The following is a 17952-nucleotide window of genomic DNA, read 5'->3' as shown; positions in this document are numbered from 1 at the left end:
CATCGATTAGCATAATGTCCAAATCTACCACACCTATAACATTTAGGATCTTCTTTAATAATCCTTTTTTTCTTTTTTTTCTTAACAGCCTGTTTTTCTTGCTGTTGCTGCTTTTTCTTAAAGTACCTTCTTTGTTTATATGCTTTATACTCTTTACGAGGTGTTTTGTGTACATATTTTTTGTACTTTCTTTTCTTTTTCTTAGATCCTTCTGGTTTTTCTTGCATGTCATATGCAAACTGGTGACAGAAATCACCTAATTGGTGTTTTTCTGTTTGTGATTGTTTCTTAATTTGTTTTTTAAGCTTTAGATCATTGCATATATTTAAACCTTCTTGAACACATACTCCTATGATTTGTCCATAAGTGTAGTGGTCATAGTTGATGTTTATTCCACCTTGTCTATCTCTTAAAGTCTTTTTGACTCTTGCAGCAAATAAATATGGTAATCCATCTATAAATTTAGATTTCCATAATTCAGTATTAGGATCACCTACTTGGAATACTCTAGTCATAAAGGTATCTTTATACCATCTAAAATGTGTTAAAGTTGGACATTTTAGGTTAAGTAATAGAGTTCTCATTGAATCTCCATCTTTTAATTCTAACCCTACAAAGTGTTGGATTATCGTAACACACAGTGTATATACTGCATCTTGTTCAGTGTCTATTCCTGGAGTGCCACTGCTAGTTGGCCTATCTGGCTCTACTTTTATAGTTTTTATATGTCCCAAAATTTCATTCTTTTGGTTTTCATTTAAATATCCCTGCCACCATCCTTTTAACTGACCTATAAACCCTGCTATTATAAATTTAACAATTTCATGATCAGTGTTTCCATTTTGCTGGCAGATTGTTGAATACATCATTATTCTATGTATTACATCTAAGATTTGTTTATCAGACATTCCATCTATGTTCCATTCATAGATGTGTTTTCCAGAATAAGAATTCTGATATGGTTCTCTTTCTTCATGTAGTACATCTAATGGAGAAGGCCTTTTATAGTAATATTTTTCTAGTGGTCTAGGCTCATACTTAATAGGATTAACATTTAATTCATTCATTTGTTCTTCAAATTTTTCTAAGCCTAGAATATTTTCTTCTGATAATTCTTCATCTGAATTTATTTGAAGATTTTGTTCAATCATAGCGCATAAGTCTTCCGAACTACTTTCATTTGTCTGTTCGCTATCAGGGTTAGTCCTAGAATTTCTATTGACTACTCCTATGTGAAATCCTTTTAGTCTTTCTTCAAGGACTTTGATAAATTCTGCATTTGGTTTTTGTAATTTAAAGTTTTTTACTTCTGGTGGAGGCTGAATAACCGGAGTCATTGGTTCCTTATTTTTCTCAGGGTTTTCCTTTAATTTTTTTAGAATCTGGATATCTCTTTCCATATTCTTTTGTATTTCATTTAATTTTCTCTCTAGCTGTAATAATTCTGTTCCTATGCAATGTAAGTATGCATTTGTATAATTTTGTGCTCTAATAAGAGTATTTAATTCTCTTATTGTAACATGTGAATGTTCCATCTTACTTAAGTTGGAATAAGCCATTGCTTCAGTTGATTGAAGTTTTAACATTTGTTGTGGAGGAAAAGGTGAATTTATTATTTCATCCCGTATAGTTGTCCATGTTTTCTGGAGAACCGCGATTTCTTGGTTTTTCTCATTTGCATAAAATTTTAAAAACCAAGGGGTAAAATATTCTATCTTTTGATAGTATTCTAATTCCTCATAATATTTATTTTTGTAATATACTAATTCTAATGGAGAAAATTTTCCCAAATACCATACTCTAAATAGTTTATTCCTTTCTGACTGAAACTCTTCATTGAGTTTTCTTCTTATATAACTTCCTTGGGTGTAATCCATTAAATATGAAAACTCATTTCTGATCGAGTAGGAGATTCCTTACTCTTATAAATTCCATAGGGAATATTATTTTTACTTATATTTATTTCTTCTACAACATTTGTCTCATTGTTTCTAGTTCTGGAAGTAGAAGGCCTTGTATCGAAACTTCTACTTGACATTGACCTGCCAATTTCAGGAATTTTGACCTTTCTTGTAGAATTATTAAACATGATTTCTACAGACCCATCAGTCATTTGAATTATCTGGTCTATGTTCGTATTTACTATTGGTGGTGTTGGAATTTCTTCTTCCAATGACCAAGATTCTGGAAAGTTTATTTCATTCCATGAGATTAACCTATTTGTGGCTATCCTAGTTGTTTCTAGATTTGTATATACTAGAGTTGTTTGACCCTTTTGGGTATCTACTATGTTTTTAGGTGCTAAGGTGTTTAATACCTTAAAATGGAGTCTATAGCTTATTGCTATTACTTCAGATCCTGGAATAAAATCATAGCCAGATGTTATTATGTTTAATTTTAAAGCTTCATATAAATTGGTATCTGTCAGAGACAGACTAAGGTTTGGAACACAGTTAAAATATACTGGTCCATGGCACAGACTAGTTTCTACTACTGCCGCCAAAGATTCTTTAAACAAGTTACATCTTCCATCTCTGATGGTTGACATTAAACTAGTATTATTTCCTAGTAAAGTTAACGGTTTAAATGCTACTTGAATCATTCCTATAGGTAGGAATTGATATTTTTTTTATATTTCTCAATATCCTCTTTCCTTAGTAATTTAAGAGTTTGAGGGGTTCCATCTATTTGGAACGTTTGTTCAATCGTTTTTATTATCATTTTTGAACTAAAATCCCACATACCTATATGATAAATTTCATTAGGTGATATTTTTGGAATTGTCCAATTATTAATATCATCCATTGATTTTGGATATTCAATTAGCTGAGCATTTTTCACAAGATGATTATCTTGTTTATGTATGGAAGGGGTTTCCATAATTTTAGCAGAATGGCAGATAGGAGATATGGATATATAATATTATTGATCTTAGATCTCTTTATCTTATGCTTTCTTCTATAATCATTAGACTTTGAATTATTTATCCTATCACAGGACTTTGTCTTCTAAATCTTATCAATCTTGCTAAGTTTCATACCATATCTGAGCTTTGGTCTATAAGTCCCTCACGGATGCGGCCTAAACACCCTAACTCGCCATCCCGGCATCAACGGGTACAAATGGCCTTCCTACGGACCATCACTCAACTATGATATTAACCCAGCATGAGACTAGATTATAAGACATGTAAAATAACTAAAGTCTAATAATTATGGAAAAGCATATGATAAAGAGTTCTAGGGTCTGAATATTATACCTCCATATGCTCCTTCCACCAACAGCTTAGCCAGCCATTCTGGCTATGCTCAGTTCCCTACCTAAGTAAGGTTGGCTTACCGAGACTTTTTCCCGGCGCTTATGTCTCGGCCTATTACCCTTACTATAGATAGTTGCCTACAGATTACCGACCCGAGGTACTACCAGTAGCCTCCCTCTTGGGTTCGGGGCTAATGAACTGAGAATGCCAAACTTGGCTCTGATACCAATTAATTCGGGGAGAGACGGGAGGAGGAGTTCTGGCTATGCTCATTTGTCTAATCCTACAAAGTGTTCCTATATGTCGGAAGTGCCACCGCCGCCGTCGTCGCTTGATAGCCGGACTGAGCTACCCTCGGCCGAGATCGGCTGCCTCGTCGCTTGCCAGTAAAGTCCCTTCCCTTTGCCTAGCCGAATCAAGTTTTCCCTTTCCCCTGTTCTGGACTCAAACCGAGGGCTCTCTCGGCCTTCCTCCCCTCCAGCCGTCGCCTGCTGCCGATGACCACCTATACTCGACCACCCCACCGGCTCCTCCTCCCCTTTTCTGTCTTTGCTCTCTTCCCTCTTCCTTCTCCTTGTCCCTTCCTCCTTGATCTTGAGCATTGGGAAGAAGAACCCCAACCGCGCACACCAACCCGCACCCCCTCCCCCCCAACCCCTCTATTGGGCGGGCCTAATTTGAGCCCAGTTCAATTTGGGACCAATCTAGCCAAGCCGAAGACAAGAAAAAGAAAGGAACAAGAAGAGAGAGAGAGAGAGAGAGAGAGAGAGAGAGAAGAGGAAGGCGGAGACAAGAAACCTGGTTTTCTGCTGGTGAATTTTAAGCTTTTTTATTATTATTTTTATTTGAAGGGTGTGAATTTTAAGTTGTTATCTGAGTCCAGGTTGAACATTATTTCTTTAAGCCAGAAAAAAAAAAAAAATCATGAACTATGTTGTCGGTTCTTTAAACTTACCACAAATAAATTTGTTTAATTACCAACACATTATAGGATTCCAGACAGGATGGTATCCTGCGAAACATAGCTACACAGCTACCAGAAGGAATACGTAAAGATCAGGGTTGAAGTGGTCAGGTCGAACATGCAATCACAGTCCTTCCATGTTCTGAACAACAGCTCCAAGTGATACATGGGACAGCACATATGCTGGCGCTGCCCAATCACGGGCCATCATGCAATACACAAACGGCTCATGATTGTTGACTGAACCTTCCCAATTCTTCCCTGTAGCATTATTGGATGTGACCTCATTGGCAACCGTACAATCACTTTAATAGGTACCAACCATACAATCGCTTAAATAAGATGGTGGCAACGGGCAGCTGTCAGCTATTTGACATCTTGGTCTTCAGCGTGAAGCTAAAGGCTGTCTGGGCGGACTTTCAACACGCACAGCGAGTACTATGGACCAGCTCAATCATCTTGGAGGATGACTCAAGCACAGTGATCAGTTAGATCCAGAAGAGCCCGAGTGGTATTGGCATGGACCACCTCTTACTTCAGGATATCTAGATGACGGTTAGAGATAGAGGAACCTTTCAAGCTAGGCATGCATTTAGAGAGATTAATGAGGCTGCGAATTAGGTGACTGCCTATGTGGCCAACCATTCCAAGAGTACCATGTGGGCCGAAGAGAAAGAGTTGCCCCGGGTACTCCGTGATCTTTTGTTTTCTGACTTTATTGAATATATTCGTACACGTACTGTATGAAATATCTGCTTTAGCCAAAAAAAAAAAAAAGTACCAATTATACTTCATGTTTAAGCTAGCAAAACACAAAAAAACTATTATGTATCATGACTTTACATAAAAAACGTGCAAGATTCTGAGTATAACAATCTATAACCTCATCCAAAAAAACTAAATCTACATAATGCATAGCCGATAAAAAACTAAACACATGACCACGTGGGTTATCACTTAACATCCTCATAAGGTTTAATATCCAAATCTATTCAAATCTATTAACAAGCATTATGATCGACCCATGGTCAACCGAAATTGATCCTTATCTCTAAGTTTATAAGTTTATATGAGTTCTGATATTATTTATAACAACTTAAAATCTCTCCCAAAAAAAAAATCAAAAAATATTATTAAATTTTTTAACTTCGTACAACCATCCAAGATCTATCCATGCATATAGCCGATGTAAAACTAAATGCATGCCTACACATATCCTCACACCAAGTTTTTTGAAAGCATGAACACATGGCAGAAATGTAACCACCATGCAAACAATTAATTACTCCACAACTAAGCACTACAATATTACTATCGTATATGTAAGAGAACATTTTCCTCTAAAAGCTATTTTGTCCAATAACATCAACAAATAAGCATCTAGTTACAAAACAATTAATTCTCCCATTAAAATAAACCTACTGACCACATATTTGAATAACAGAATTACTACCCTGCTGGTAAATATGCTATATGCATATAGGAGCATGGAGATGTTTGACTTCAGACAGTGAACTGAAATTAAAGATGACAAAACAGAACCAAATGCAACCCCGTTTGATTTGTTTTCTATGGTATTTGTAGTGCTTCAAATTATTTGTTTGATTCAAGTTTTGCAGTAGCATCAGTGTGCTGCTGCTGCTGCCGCCGCTGCTGTGGCTGCAACTGAAAGAGAGGAATCTGGGTAGCTTGCTGATGCTGCTGCTGTTGTGACTGCCGGTGCTGCAGTTGAAACAACTGAGGATTCAATGACATTTGCTGATTCATGCTCTTTGAAAGGGGAGCTTCAGTAATTTCTCCAGCAGCAAGTTTCAGACGCTGGACCTCTGCAGTCAGTGCTTCATTCAGAGCTGCATGACAAAAGATATTATCAAGAAATATTAATCAGATGTAATATGAAAATCCTTTATAGCATCAACAATTAGAAGAGGGAAAAAAGAAAAGAACAAAGCTGTTCTATAGAAGGGAGTCAAACTGGCAAATTGTTAATACAAATCAGCAATGACTCAGAACCTTAAGTCATATTGGACAATAAAAATACAAAGAAACAAAATCAACATGCTTACATCTGGAAGGCATGGATTCCAAGTAGTCTTCTAACACAACGCCATAATTACAAACAGAGAATCTCGCCCTATCTTTTTTACCTTTTTTTTCGCAGGGGGGGATGGGGGGTGGGTAGACAAAACAAGAGAATAACAACAACAACAAAATCCAAACTAATCATTACTGAGGAATTCTAATGGATGTTCATTAATTCTACTATTATACATGCCTGTTTCACAAATCCATAAGGAAATGACTAATATTATACAAGGGAAATAGAACCAATAAAATTTGGAAGCAACATTAGTTGCACAAAAGCAAGTACAGGTAAGAACATAGAGCATATTTGAGAGTGTTCAGCCCATGATACAAAATTAGGTATAACAGTCAGAAGCATATTACAGAAAGTTAAAGATAGAGGCCCTGCAGGCTAAAGTAATAGAGAACAAGCCAAGATAGTGCATTCTTGTGTATATTAAAATCACAAATGGACAATGCCAAGAGAATACCAGATGTCAATCCAGGATTTTAACTTAAAAAAAAAAAAAGGAGATGACCTGAGACTTATAAAAAAAAAACAAGGCGTCCCTATGCATGAGGCTCCCACCATTGTCAGATCTTGAGAGGGTCAGACGTACATAGCCCTAACCCCCGCATGCAAAAAAGCTATTTCTATATTTCAAACCCAACCTTTTCAAATGGTGGGAGGCCTGCCCAGCCTGCCAAGCCCGGAGAATTTTGGATGGGCCTGGTCATGGTTTTTAAGCCTGGCGGGTCGAATCAGGCTTGAAATTAGCCCACCCATTAAATAGGCCGGGCTCGGGTTTACATCGACCCAGCCCAAAACCGGTTCAATTGAGTTAATAGGTTCAATTGAGTTAATAGGTTGCCTTGTTCAGAGTCAGTAAGTTATTACTGGCCCGGTTCAGTTGACCACTTGAGGCTTGAGTTGCCAGTCCGCCACTTTCGGGAATTGGGGAGAAGGAAAGGAATCTGCTCATCCTCAAGATCGCCATTCACATCATCTCCTTCGCAGATCATCAACAGTCGCTTCTCTCCTCTTCTCCCATCTCAGCTGCAGCAGTGCCCCTCTCCACCTCTTCTTCTCCCATTCCGTGGCCCTTCTTCTCTTCTCACTCCAACGCTTTCCTTGCCATCAACTGTAGCATTGTCGTCATCAAAGCCATCTCCCCCTCACCATGCCATCATTTTTCTTCTAGGCCAACAAGGACCTATTGAAGCTTGACATCACTGTTGAGTAGTGATCTTTACCAACGGATCCCCACGTCCATCCCAAAGTGGGTCTCCACCAAGGCAAAACTTCGACATGGAGAAGACCAGTGGCTGTTGAGGTCTAGAGCAAAGTATCAGGTCACCATCCTAAAACCACTATTCCATCTCTCTCAAAACAGATCACCACGTTGAGTCTCCACCACCTCTCTCGCCATCCTAAAACCACCGTCCAGAAGCCCAAGACTCAGCCTGAAGCCCGAATAAGTACCAAGCTTGGGCCTGGGAAGTAAGCCCGAAGACTAGACCGGGCCCGAGCTTGTCTAAAATCAATTATACCTCAGGCTGAGCCCAACCCGTACCCAACCCAGCTTGCCCTGTTGAGCAGGTCTAGTCACAATAGAGCAATCTTACTGTTGCACCAAGGCCTGCACTCTGAAAAAAGATCACCTAAGCAGTATGGCTACATATCACAATAAAGGATTGGAAGAATATTTTACTAAAGTCTATAAAGCACAAGCAAAAATTATTAGGACAAGAAAAAAATGAATCTCTTAAGCTCAACGCACAAATAGATGCTTGTTATCATGCTAATTTCTAGCTTTCGCCGGTACAAACTAATATCATGTACAGAAAAAAAAAATGCAATTCAAGAATTAAAATCATTTCTCAAACGTTGAAAGTAGTTACACCAATGTGCTCAATCTGAATTGCATGTGGACATAAAGCCAAATATTTTAAAATGTCTGAGCTAGCTACCATATATTATAAAAGTGAAACCATAAATATTGGACCCAAACCGAGTACACTTGGGCCAAAGGATAGGAAGCCTCAAGAGATAGAAAAAAAGTACCTCTATTGAAAGATATTAAATGGCATGTCATAAAACATGTCATCAATTTCCCGACTAACTTAAACAAGTCCTTCAAGACAGTAGTAAAAATGCTTCAGTGCTTAAAACAAATTATTCAAATTGCTGGGAATACTAACCTCTATACTTCCACATTAAAGGGGAGTTTAGGACTCTCCATTGCATGCCACATGTCCATCTCAGAACTAGGTCCGAACCCAGATCTGTTAAGCGGATTGGACTCGCTTTCCATTCAAGCACGTGCATTACATGTGTCCACCTAAGAATTGGCCCAAATTCGGAAAGGGAGTTCAAGACTTCCCCCTACATGCCATGTGTTTGTCTGAGAACCGGGTCCGGACCCGGATCTATTAAGGGGCTCAGACCCACTTTCCATCTGAGTCGTGCATGCCATGTGTGCATGTGAGAGACGTGAGAGAAAAGGTCAATGCCTCTACCATGCCCCTTGTATACCCTCCCCTCACCCTGCCCAGTGTCGGGCGTGGCTGCAATCACCTCAATCAACCTTTGCCATGCCTCCCATACACCCTTCCCTCATCCTACCTTGTACCATCCCTCTCTACAGGTCAACATCGGGCATGGCCGCTTTTATGTAGGAATGGCAGCCAGAAGGGTTTTTTCGAATATCCGACCCTATAGAGTTTGCAATGGGTTGATTTAAAATTAAAATCCTTTAGGGTTTGGGACGGGTTTAGAATTTGCCCCTCAAGTACCCGCTACTTGAACCTGATTATACAATATATATACATAGTATAAATTTTTATAAAGACAGCTACAAAACTCATTTGTATTAAAATTGTTTCCCAATTTATTTATACCTATCTTCAGTTAATATTATTCTCCCCTTTTTCGGGTCGCATATCCAATCCCAATAAAGATTAAACAAGCACATTCGGGTACCCAACGGATCTACCATTTTTTAATGGGACGAGTTGAAAATTTTTAGGCAAATTTTTAATCGGGTTTGGGATGGGTTCAAATAGTAGAATTTTAAATAGATTTGAGTACGATAGGGCAAATTTTGCGAGTACCCTACTCGTTGCTATTCCTACTTTTACGTCGGTGTGGTGACAAAGGGGTGGCATGCTTGGATGGTCGCCTCCCTCCCCTATTTCTCCTCTTCCTCCAGTCAAACCACACACGTCTGACCTCCTGTTTCCTCTTTCCCTCTTCTTTCTCACTCTCTCTGCCACAGTGGATATCATCAGCCACTTCCTCTTTTTTCCTCTTCCCTTCTCCCTCTCACTCAGTTGGATGGCACAAGGCCGATAATCGTGTGTGATCCGACGGTCAAGAGCCCCAATTGCCCTCTCCCTCTCCCTCCCTCCCTCTTCCCTTCTCCCTATGGTCAAGAAAGGAAGAGCATACCTTGATCATTGGGCCTCGAGCATGGTGGTGACGGTGTGGAGGAGCCTAGGGTTAGGGTTCGCCTGGGTCCCTTCCTTGCATCGCCAGTAGGCCACTGCCCTGGTTGTCTATTTCGCCTAGGTCCCTCCACTGCATTGTCAGTTGCCCTCTCCCTATATCTTCCTTTCCCATGTTTCGCCAGCTTCGTCCCCCACGCTCGGTTACCCTACATTGCATGGCTGATAAGCCAAATCTTGCCACATTCTGCTTCGAGATAGGCATGAATGTGATGAATGAAATGTACACAAAAGAGAATGTGATATACAAGGCAAACCTAAACTCCCTTATCCTATTTCTTTTGATGAGAGGAGAAGAGGAGCAGAGAGAAGGAACGAGGAAGAGGAGAGGATTAGAGAGAGACAAGAACAATGAAAAGCCCCTCACAAATTGGGGTTTGTGGTTGGGGCCAGCCGCCATAATGCCACCAAGACTTGCGCTCTCCTCTCCCTACCATGGGTCCCACGCACAAGTTGGCATGGTGAGGTGTCGTGTCCATGCTAACAAGTACCCATCACGCCACTTCCATCCATGGTTGCCATTTGCCTATGCAAAATTGAAAGCAAGACCCCATCCCAATCCCATCCCACCTCTCTCTCTCTCTCTCTCTCTCTCTCTCTCTCTCTCTCTCTCTCTCTCTCTATGTACAAAAGTATGGAGGGGATTGATTGATGGATCACCGACATGCTATTTGATTTGGTTGGACGGTGCAGATTAAGAACTTTTTTAATCCTGCAGCATTATGCAGGTTATGTTCTAGTCAGGACATTATAGTTAAGCTATTCTCAAGATATACTTCGCCTTTTTCTGGTACAAATATACTTCGCCTGTGCTTATAAAAAGACTATAAATCATCTTGTACAAAATATCGGATTACCATAAACATGAACTAAAAGAATTACACATGTAGATGTTTACATATTTCTGTTTCTAGCTCAACATATCTTAACCCAAAGTATAGTAGAACACCAAGAGTAGAAGTGTGATACTAAGCAATATAATACAAAAAATTACATACAAACATGACAGCTTTTGGGATGGTCAATATCATGCCAACCCAAAATTTCATGCATCCATTCCCATATACTGCAGAACATTGTGATGGTTCAAACCCTCAACAGGGAGACATTAACACCCTAAGTTGGTAAAATTCAATGCCATTCAACATGTGAAAACAATTGGTGTTTGTTTCATGGCCTTTTCTTTTATATACGTTATCTAGCATTCAATGAACTATAACATAACCATGCAGAAAACAGAGAAAAAAACACAAGACACTACCAGAAACAATAATGGCCCCTAAGAATATAGTCAAAGAAAACAAGAATTAACTTTCGTGCTTGTTTCAAGGTGCCAATAAGCATGTGGTATCAGATCTAACTGTTCACTTATAAAAGAAAGTGAAATTTACCCAAAAAAGGATTTTGGATATAAAAATGAGGTGGGACAATAGCTGCAACAAATCTCCTTACATTAGTTTACTTTTTTTCTGAATGCAATCCTATGAGGGTGTGGCTCAGGTGCCCTATAATGACCAGGGGTCAGCCAACATATAGCATGTGCCCAAAAAATCTTATCATCAAATTGACACTTTGGTCAATCAGTCACAGCAACATGCAATGAATGAGGTAGGAGCAATAAGTATGCTGCTAGTCTGGAAAACATAAAAAGGTAACCAAAAGAAATGTTGGAAATTATCAAGGATCCATCAGCAACATTATTCTGTTTTTTCCACCTATACTAAAATGTATTGAGGAATTTTCATATAATTTCCAAGGTGCTTTACTTGTGTTCTTTTATATGGAAACCTAACTGAAACCTGTCCTCATCAAGCTTCCAATGTAGATTGCCCAGTTTATCGATGAAATGTGCTAGAATTCTGTAAAACAAGACCATTAAATTTACAAGTTGGAACTGAGAAGATTAAATTACATGGTTTAGTTTGGTTTACATGGACTAGAATTAAGTTGCATGGGGCAAAATGCCTATATGGTAAACATTATGGGTTCCACCTAAAATCATCTCTATTTAAATATCTTCACTATAAAATCTAAATTCTAAGATAAGCAAAGATGCCAAAAGATGGACATAATGAAGGACAAAATCCAAAACCTTGGTTAAGAAAATCCAATGTCCCCAACCCCCCTGTTCGACAAAAATTGATGTTTGTGACGAAATTGTACCTAAAAAGCCATCCCAATCATTAGTCTCAGAAGAACAGCCCCAACCACATAGAACCTCTCACCAATGTTTACAGCATTGAATTCCACAAAATGAATACTCAAAATTCAAAAAAGAAAGGCATTAATATAAGCCTCCAACAGTTAACAAAAAATTCTGATACAATTACTATCCATATAACTGATTAAAAATTTTCAGATAGCATGGCATCAGTTCGAGCATTGGACTTTATCGGACAGTTAATTTGTGGTTTGAAACTCAGAAGTGAGCAAGCAGTAAAGGCACTAATCGTGATAAAACAAGATAGATTTAAGTTACAGGAGAAAATAGCCAGAGCCAGAGTCATATTCTCAAAGCCTCCATATAGGTCTCTATACTCCCCAGGGCACGTTATTTCTGTTCTCATACTTTCTTTTTTTTAGTTTGTCTGTGTGAAGAATGCTGATTATTTAAAAAAATGAACGCTGATTATTTAAATAGATAGCAAAGTGTTTTTAGCTTGATCGGAAGGCAGAAAGGTAAAATTTGTCAACGCAAAATTGTAGAGAAAAAGGCAAAGCAAAATGCTCCAGTGGAGTTAAGAGAAAAACCTTAAATGTACACAATCATTATCACTATAAAGGGCAAGACAACAGCTGAAACATAGAATTTTAGCTACAGACATATAATAATTGTCCTCTTGTTCCCCCTGAGTGACGATTTTGCAGCTAAGATATCAAGAAGCTTTTCTCATAAAATTGGTTAATATATGTCCAAGATATGTTCACAATAAAGAGAACAACTTCTAAACACATCTGGAATCGCAGATAAAGGGAGAAAAAGACTGAAATAACACCACAATTTTCATAGGCAACTTTATGAAACATCAAACTAAAAATAAGCAACCAGAAAGCATTGGTAGAACAAGAAAGACAAACAAAAAAAATTAAGATAACATACCAAATAATAACATGAACATAAGGTGGAAGATAAATGAAGGTAAATCTACATAGCATATGCTACGGATATTTATGAGAAAGAAAGTGAAAATAACACTTACAAGAAAGGTTAGATTATGAGGTACATCACTCTATAAAGAAAGAAATCATATGATATCATAATGTGTAGCAAATTTTGAACCAAAAATTTTCACCAGCAAAAAAAAAAGGGCCAGAGACGGGGTCTATTCTCACTCTTTGTGAAAAATTGATACGCACTTGAAGTGTCGAATGATCATATGTAGGGTTTCATTTATGTAATTGGGTTTAAATTTGAGGACTCGGTCATTGACATAGCTATATCATTAAGTAAAATAGCGCACACCCTTAACAGGATAAGACTGATAGGATTGCACTTCAAATATGACTCTTTGAGTTGTAGTTTGTTTTGCTAATATGAATGTTTCCAAATAACAAACTCTTTTAACTTACATGCATTTAGACATAGATGAAAGTATCCTGCCACGCTCGCTATGCTGGTCAAAGCGATATGTATCACACCAGCAATATCAAGGCATCATAAAACAATTCTGTATCATGTTTATCACTCATTTGTACCAGTCTGTGCTGGTCTAGGTTGCACCAAAAAAACCATTTGCAAAGCATGTGACCAGTCCAGCAAGAATAGCACACCATAGTAAGCATGGGCAAGACAATGGTACTTACCATGGTTTGTTGAAACAACCTGAACCGAACCAACAAGTTGGAATGGTTCAGCCGGGTTGGGTCGGTTCAGTTATAACCCCACCCCACCCCCCCCCACCCCCCCCACCCCACCCGCCCCACGCAGATTGTTTCGAAAGTTCGAGAGCATGCCCCCCTTGAATCGAGAGTCCCAAGCCCCCAGGGTTGCAATGGCATTCAGTTTAGAGCCTTTTAAATTGTTTACAAGTATGACTACAGTAGCACGAAATTAGACAATGACTGATAAAGCAGATCTTGCTTTCCAAGTAAGGGTGAAAATGAGTCAGATAATACCCATCATTATACATTTCCATATCCATCATTATCCAATTCATTATCCGACTAATATCCATATCCGGATTTCTATCCATTAAAGAAAAGTGGATAAGTATATGAATACATAGTTGTCAATCCATATCTGAATATCCCTGCACAACCCTGCTTATTCTCATCTCTCTCCTAAGCTTCAAAAGGAAATAAATGACAACATTAACATGTCTTTAGTTCAAATTACTTTCTGTAAAACATATCTTTGATTCGGTGGCTCGTAAAGCTCAACTATCTGATATCCGCATTTGTATCTATATTGTCAACATCCTATTTGTATTTGTATTAATTTTGTTCAAATATGGATATGAATTTTAGAATCCAATTAATATCTATATTGTTATCCATATTCCCCAAATAAAAACAAATACAGATACGGATAATGTTGACATCAGATCCATTCTCACCCTATTTCCGACAACTGGACTTCTCAGATTCATTACAATTTATTGTCTCGTCTTAAACTGAATGTGCTGCAGGTATAGCACAATTTTTTCAAGAGATGAAATTGGTCGGACAGCCCATTAAATAGCTTGTTTAACCTTTCTATCATATTTGTATATGGTGGATAGATCCATAGGTGCGAAATATGCTACTGCCCTCATAGGATTTATGCAAATATAGCAGTGGTTTTGATGTAACTGAAACAGTATACAACATTAATCAGTACACTCTGGGCTTTACTAAAATTGTTCTTTGACACAGAACAATCAAAATATGAACTTAATGCTGTAATAAAGCAAGTTACCATCTCTTAGCTGTGCCTGTTGCTCCATGGCCTGAAGTCGGAACTTCAACTCATTGTTCTGGCTGGTAAGTCCAGTTGAATCCCTCTGCAAGACAATTAGAAATACAGGAAGAAAGGAAAAGATAAGCAATCAAAACCAAAAAGTAAATACAGCAAGCTCTCAAAACTCAAAATTTTAAACAATCAACCTGTAATAATGTAAGCTGCGCTGACAATGTGGTCGCTTCGGTCTGCAAGGTTTGCACCTTCTGCTCCAATTCAGCAATATACCGCATCTTTCTTTCTTTGGAACGAGCAGCCGACTGCCGGTTGGCCAAAATTCTAGCATCCAAAAATCACAAGTTAGTAGTTACAAATCTAGCTCCACTCAAATTTCCACACCCACTTCATGTCTCCATCAGCAAAAGACAAAATTTACACCTCCTGACTCGTTTGGGATCTGTAAGCACCATCTCTGCAAGCTTCTCATTCGCCGTGATCTTCTTCATCTCAGCAGCACTAAACTCGCCATTCCCAAACTCCAAGCTGAACGTGCTACCTGTCCCATCCATCGAACCGCTCCTTGATTGCTGACCCATTTGATTGCCCAGGGAAGGTGGCAGCTTGGATGACTCATCCCCTAAATGCAGCTTGCCCATGAAACTATCCATGGAGATACTCCTACAGTGACGTGAATTTATCGGAGACGGATCTACAGGAGAACTCCTCTTAATCCTTTCCTTCTTCTTGGTCGAAGGTGTCCGGAACTGCTCGCTACCGCCACTCTCATTAACGCTGCTCTCTGCTTCGTTGTCACTATCAGCCTCATTCATCTTCGTGCCGCTAGCCCTGCTATCCAAGTCCTCGCGCTTCTCCTCGGTCCCTGACGAATTCAAAGCATCCAAGCTGTCCAAATTCATGTAAGCATCGACCAGATCATCCCCTGAATCCCCTTCCGGCTTCCGCTCTCCGATCCCCTCGGCTCTGCTATCCCCAACCCGATCCCACTCGTTCTCCCGCTTCACAAACTGCGGCGGCTGCCGCCCAGGCTCGAGGAAACCCTGTGCCCGCTGCGGCGCCGGCGGGGGAATGGCCGCCATGGGGAGGCTCGACTGGAAGAACCCGAAGGGCACGTCGCTCTGGGACCGCCGGTGGGCCTTGCGGGGCGGAAGCCCGTCGCCGGAGACCCGGCCGGAGGACGACCTGGCGAGCGGAGCCGGCGCGGGGGAACCGGCCGTCACGCAGTCCTCCACGGGGACGTCGAGGTTAAAGAAGGCCGGTTGGGAGAGGGAGAGGGAACGGGAGTGGGAGGGGACGGCGGAGGAGGAGGAGGACGGGATCTGGGGGTGGGGGGAGGCGGGGGGGTGGGTGGGGTGGGCCGGGGGAATGCCGTGGCGCTTGCCGGCCTCGGGGCTGAAGCTGGGCCCCGGTGGCAACTGGCGGTGCGGCCCCCGGGCTTGGGAGGATGAATCGAAGCAGCTTCCAGCGGATGATTTCAGGCGCTGCATCAAATCATTCCGAGACACCTCCGTCTCCTCCATTCTGTTCTTCTTCCTGCAATAGTAATATATATATATATATATATATATATATATATAGGGGATAGGATATTTTTTTGTATTCTTTTATCTGGAAGAGAGAATGCCGGCAGGGAGACGGGGGTATGAAGTGGATGACAAATGTAGGAGAGAGAAAGGAAGGGGGTGGCGCTGCCGCCGATCTCGGAAATCCGCGTGAATTTAAGTGAGGTTTCATTCCGCGTGAATTTAAGTGAGGTTTCATCTCGCGACGTCTCGGAGGACGAGGACTAGCCAAAATTTGAATTTAATTCCGACGGATTTCAGCCCCCCGATAAAAGCCGCGACCGGATCAAACAGGATTAGGATAAGACCCAAGATTTTTTAACTTCAACCTCACGCATTCACTTCGCTTGCACGAGCCAAATCCATCGCTGCCTGTTATTCGCGTGCTAACGACTCAAGAATGGACCAACAAGTCACGGCTCGTTTGACTCGTGCTGTTGGAATCCTTACGATTGGTGACAGGATTTCTAGAATACCTGGCCCAGGTTCTCACAAGGAGAATGAAAAAAAGTTGCTTATATCTATTTTTTTCTCCATATATGGTCGTGTGAATCCTATTGAATTGCACCGAATTATCCAAATAGATCTCTAGTGTTCTCTTTTTAAATGAACTGGGGCATTATAGATGGATCAAGCCCAAAGCAGTTTCTCAGGAAGCCATCCTAGATTGAAGGGGGAAGAATAATAGGCAGTAACTTGATTGGAGGGTGGTAATTTCCTCAAAAAACCAATTTTACTGCTTTAGAATTAACCGAGTGGTCTTGTCTGATCCCTAATATGTTCTCTCTTTTTTAAAGCCTACCATCAAACTTACATGACTTATTTGGTTCGCAGAAAAAATAGTTTTGATATTTTTGGTTGATCATAAAAAAATAACAAATTTCAGAGTGATTTAAGTTTGATTGAGCACAATTTTTTTAAAAAAATTATATGAAATATCTATTATATTCTTAAAAAAGAGAAAAATCTTATCAATAAATTTTGATAGCTTAATAATACTTTTGGAGGGAAAAAAAGAACTCCAATTCTCAACCAGTGAAAAAGTAGTTTTTCTAAATATTTTTTCATAAAATATAAAAATTTTATTTTTATGAAAATAATACTTTTTCATTTTTTTTTCAAAAATTTTAATTAAACAAGAGTCGATTTTTTTTTTCCTGCAAACTAAACATGTCTATAGAGTGATTTTCCACTTATGTGGAAACTATATCAAACCTCAAGTAGTAATCATAGCCTACCATCTCATCTTAATAATTTCTTGCTATTTATTGCCCTTCATAGTTAAATGAATATTAATTCAATTAACCAAAATGAAGGCGGGGATTCATTAAACATTTAACAGTAATAAAAATGTGGGCCGCTCCACAATGGCATGAGGGCAGTGTGCAAGATTGACATCATCCTCTTTTTATTTTTTTAATACAAATAATAGGATATTAAAAGGAACATTTTGGTGGGGAGCATCGGCGCCTTGATTTCCGGGAGGCAATCATCTATTGATGTCAAGGGAATGGGCCCGGAGCAGTGGGGCTCAAGAAGGGGAGCATGGTCTCATGCAGCATGGCATTTGGACTGAAATAGACCTTTTCTTGGGGTGAAAGGGAGCTGGGTAGGTAGGACTCAAACTTTACCTAATCCAATTTTAGGTCTGACCCACCTGTACACTTGGCAATTGCAGTGTAGCATTAAACATATGAGA

At 39.6% G+C, this 17952-nt stretch overlaps 1 protein-coding gene across 2 annotated transcripts; it reads right to left on the bottom strand.

Moving 5' to 3' along the window:
* Positions 1-5531: 5531 nt before the first annotated feature.
* LOC103696469 (bZIP transcription factor 29-like) lies at positions 5532-16472 on the bottom strand. Of its 2 annotated transcripts, none has more exons than XM_008778116.6 (4): positions 15112-16465; positions 14880-15012; positions 14692-14776; positions 5532-6073 (listed from the first exon to the last, which is right to left on the bottom strand). In XM_008778116.6, the coding sequence occupies exons 1-4, from the start codon at positions 16209-16211 to the stop codon at positions 5817-5819; spliced, it is 1575 nt and encodes a 524-aa protein (XP_008776338.4). In that variant the 5' UTR covers positions 16212-16465; the 3' UTR covers positions 5532-5816. The 2 variants fall into 2 exon arrangements, with proteins under 2 accessions (XP_008776338.4, XP_088561697.2); XM_088705571.2 differs by lacking the exon at positions 5532-6073 and adding an exon at positions 6546-7934 and having other exon boundaries at positions 15112-16472.
* Between the last annotated feature and the right edge of the window lie 1480 nt (positions 16473-17952).

Source organism: Phoenix dactylifera, chromosome 10 (genome assembly GCF_051530095.1).
Source record: "Phoenix dactylifera cultivar Ajwa chromosome 10, Ajwa_hap1_PhDact_Kaust_v1.1, whole genome shotgun sequence".
In the NCBI taxonomy this organism is placed as follows: domain Eukaryota; kingdom Viridiplantae; phylum Streptophyta; class Magnoliopsida; order Arecales; family Arecaceae; genus Phoenix; species Phoenix dactylifera.
This window is presented reverse-complemented; position numbering and strand designations above follow the sequence as displayed.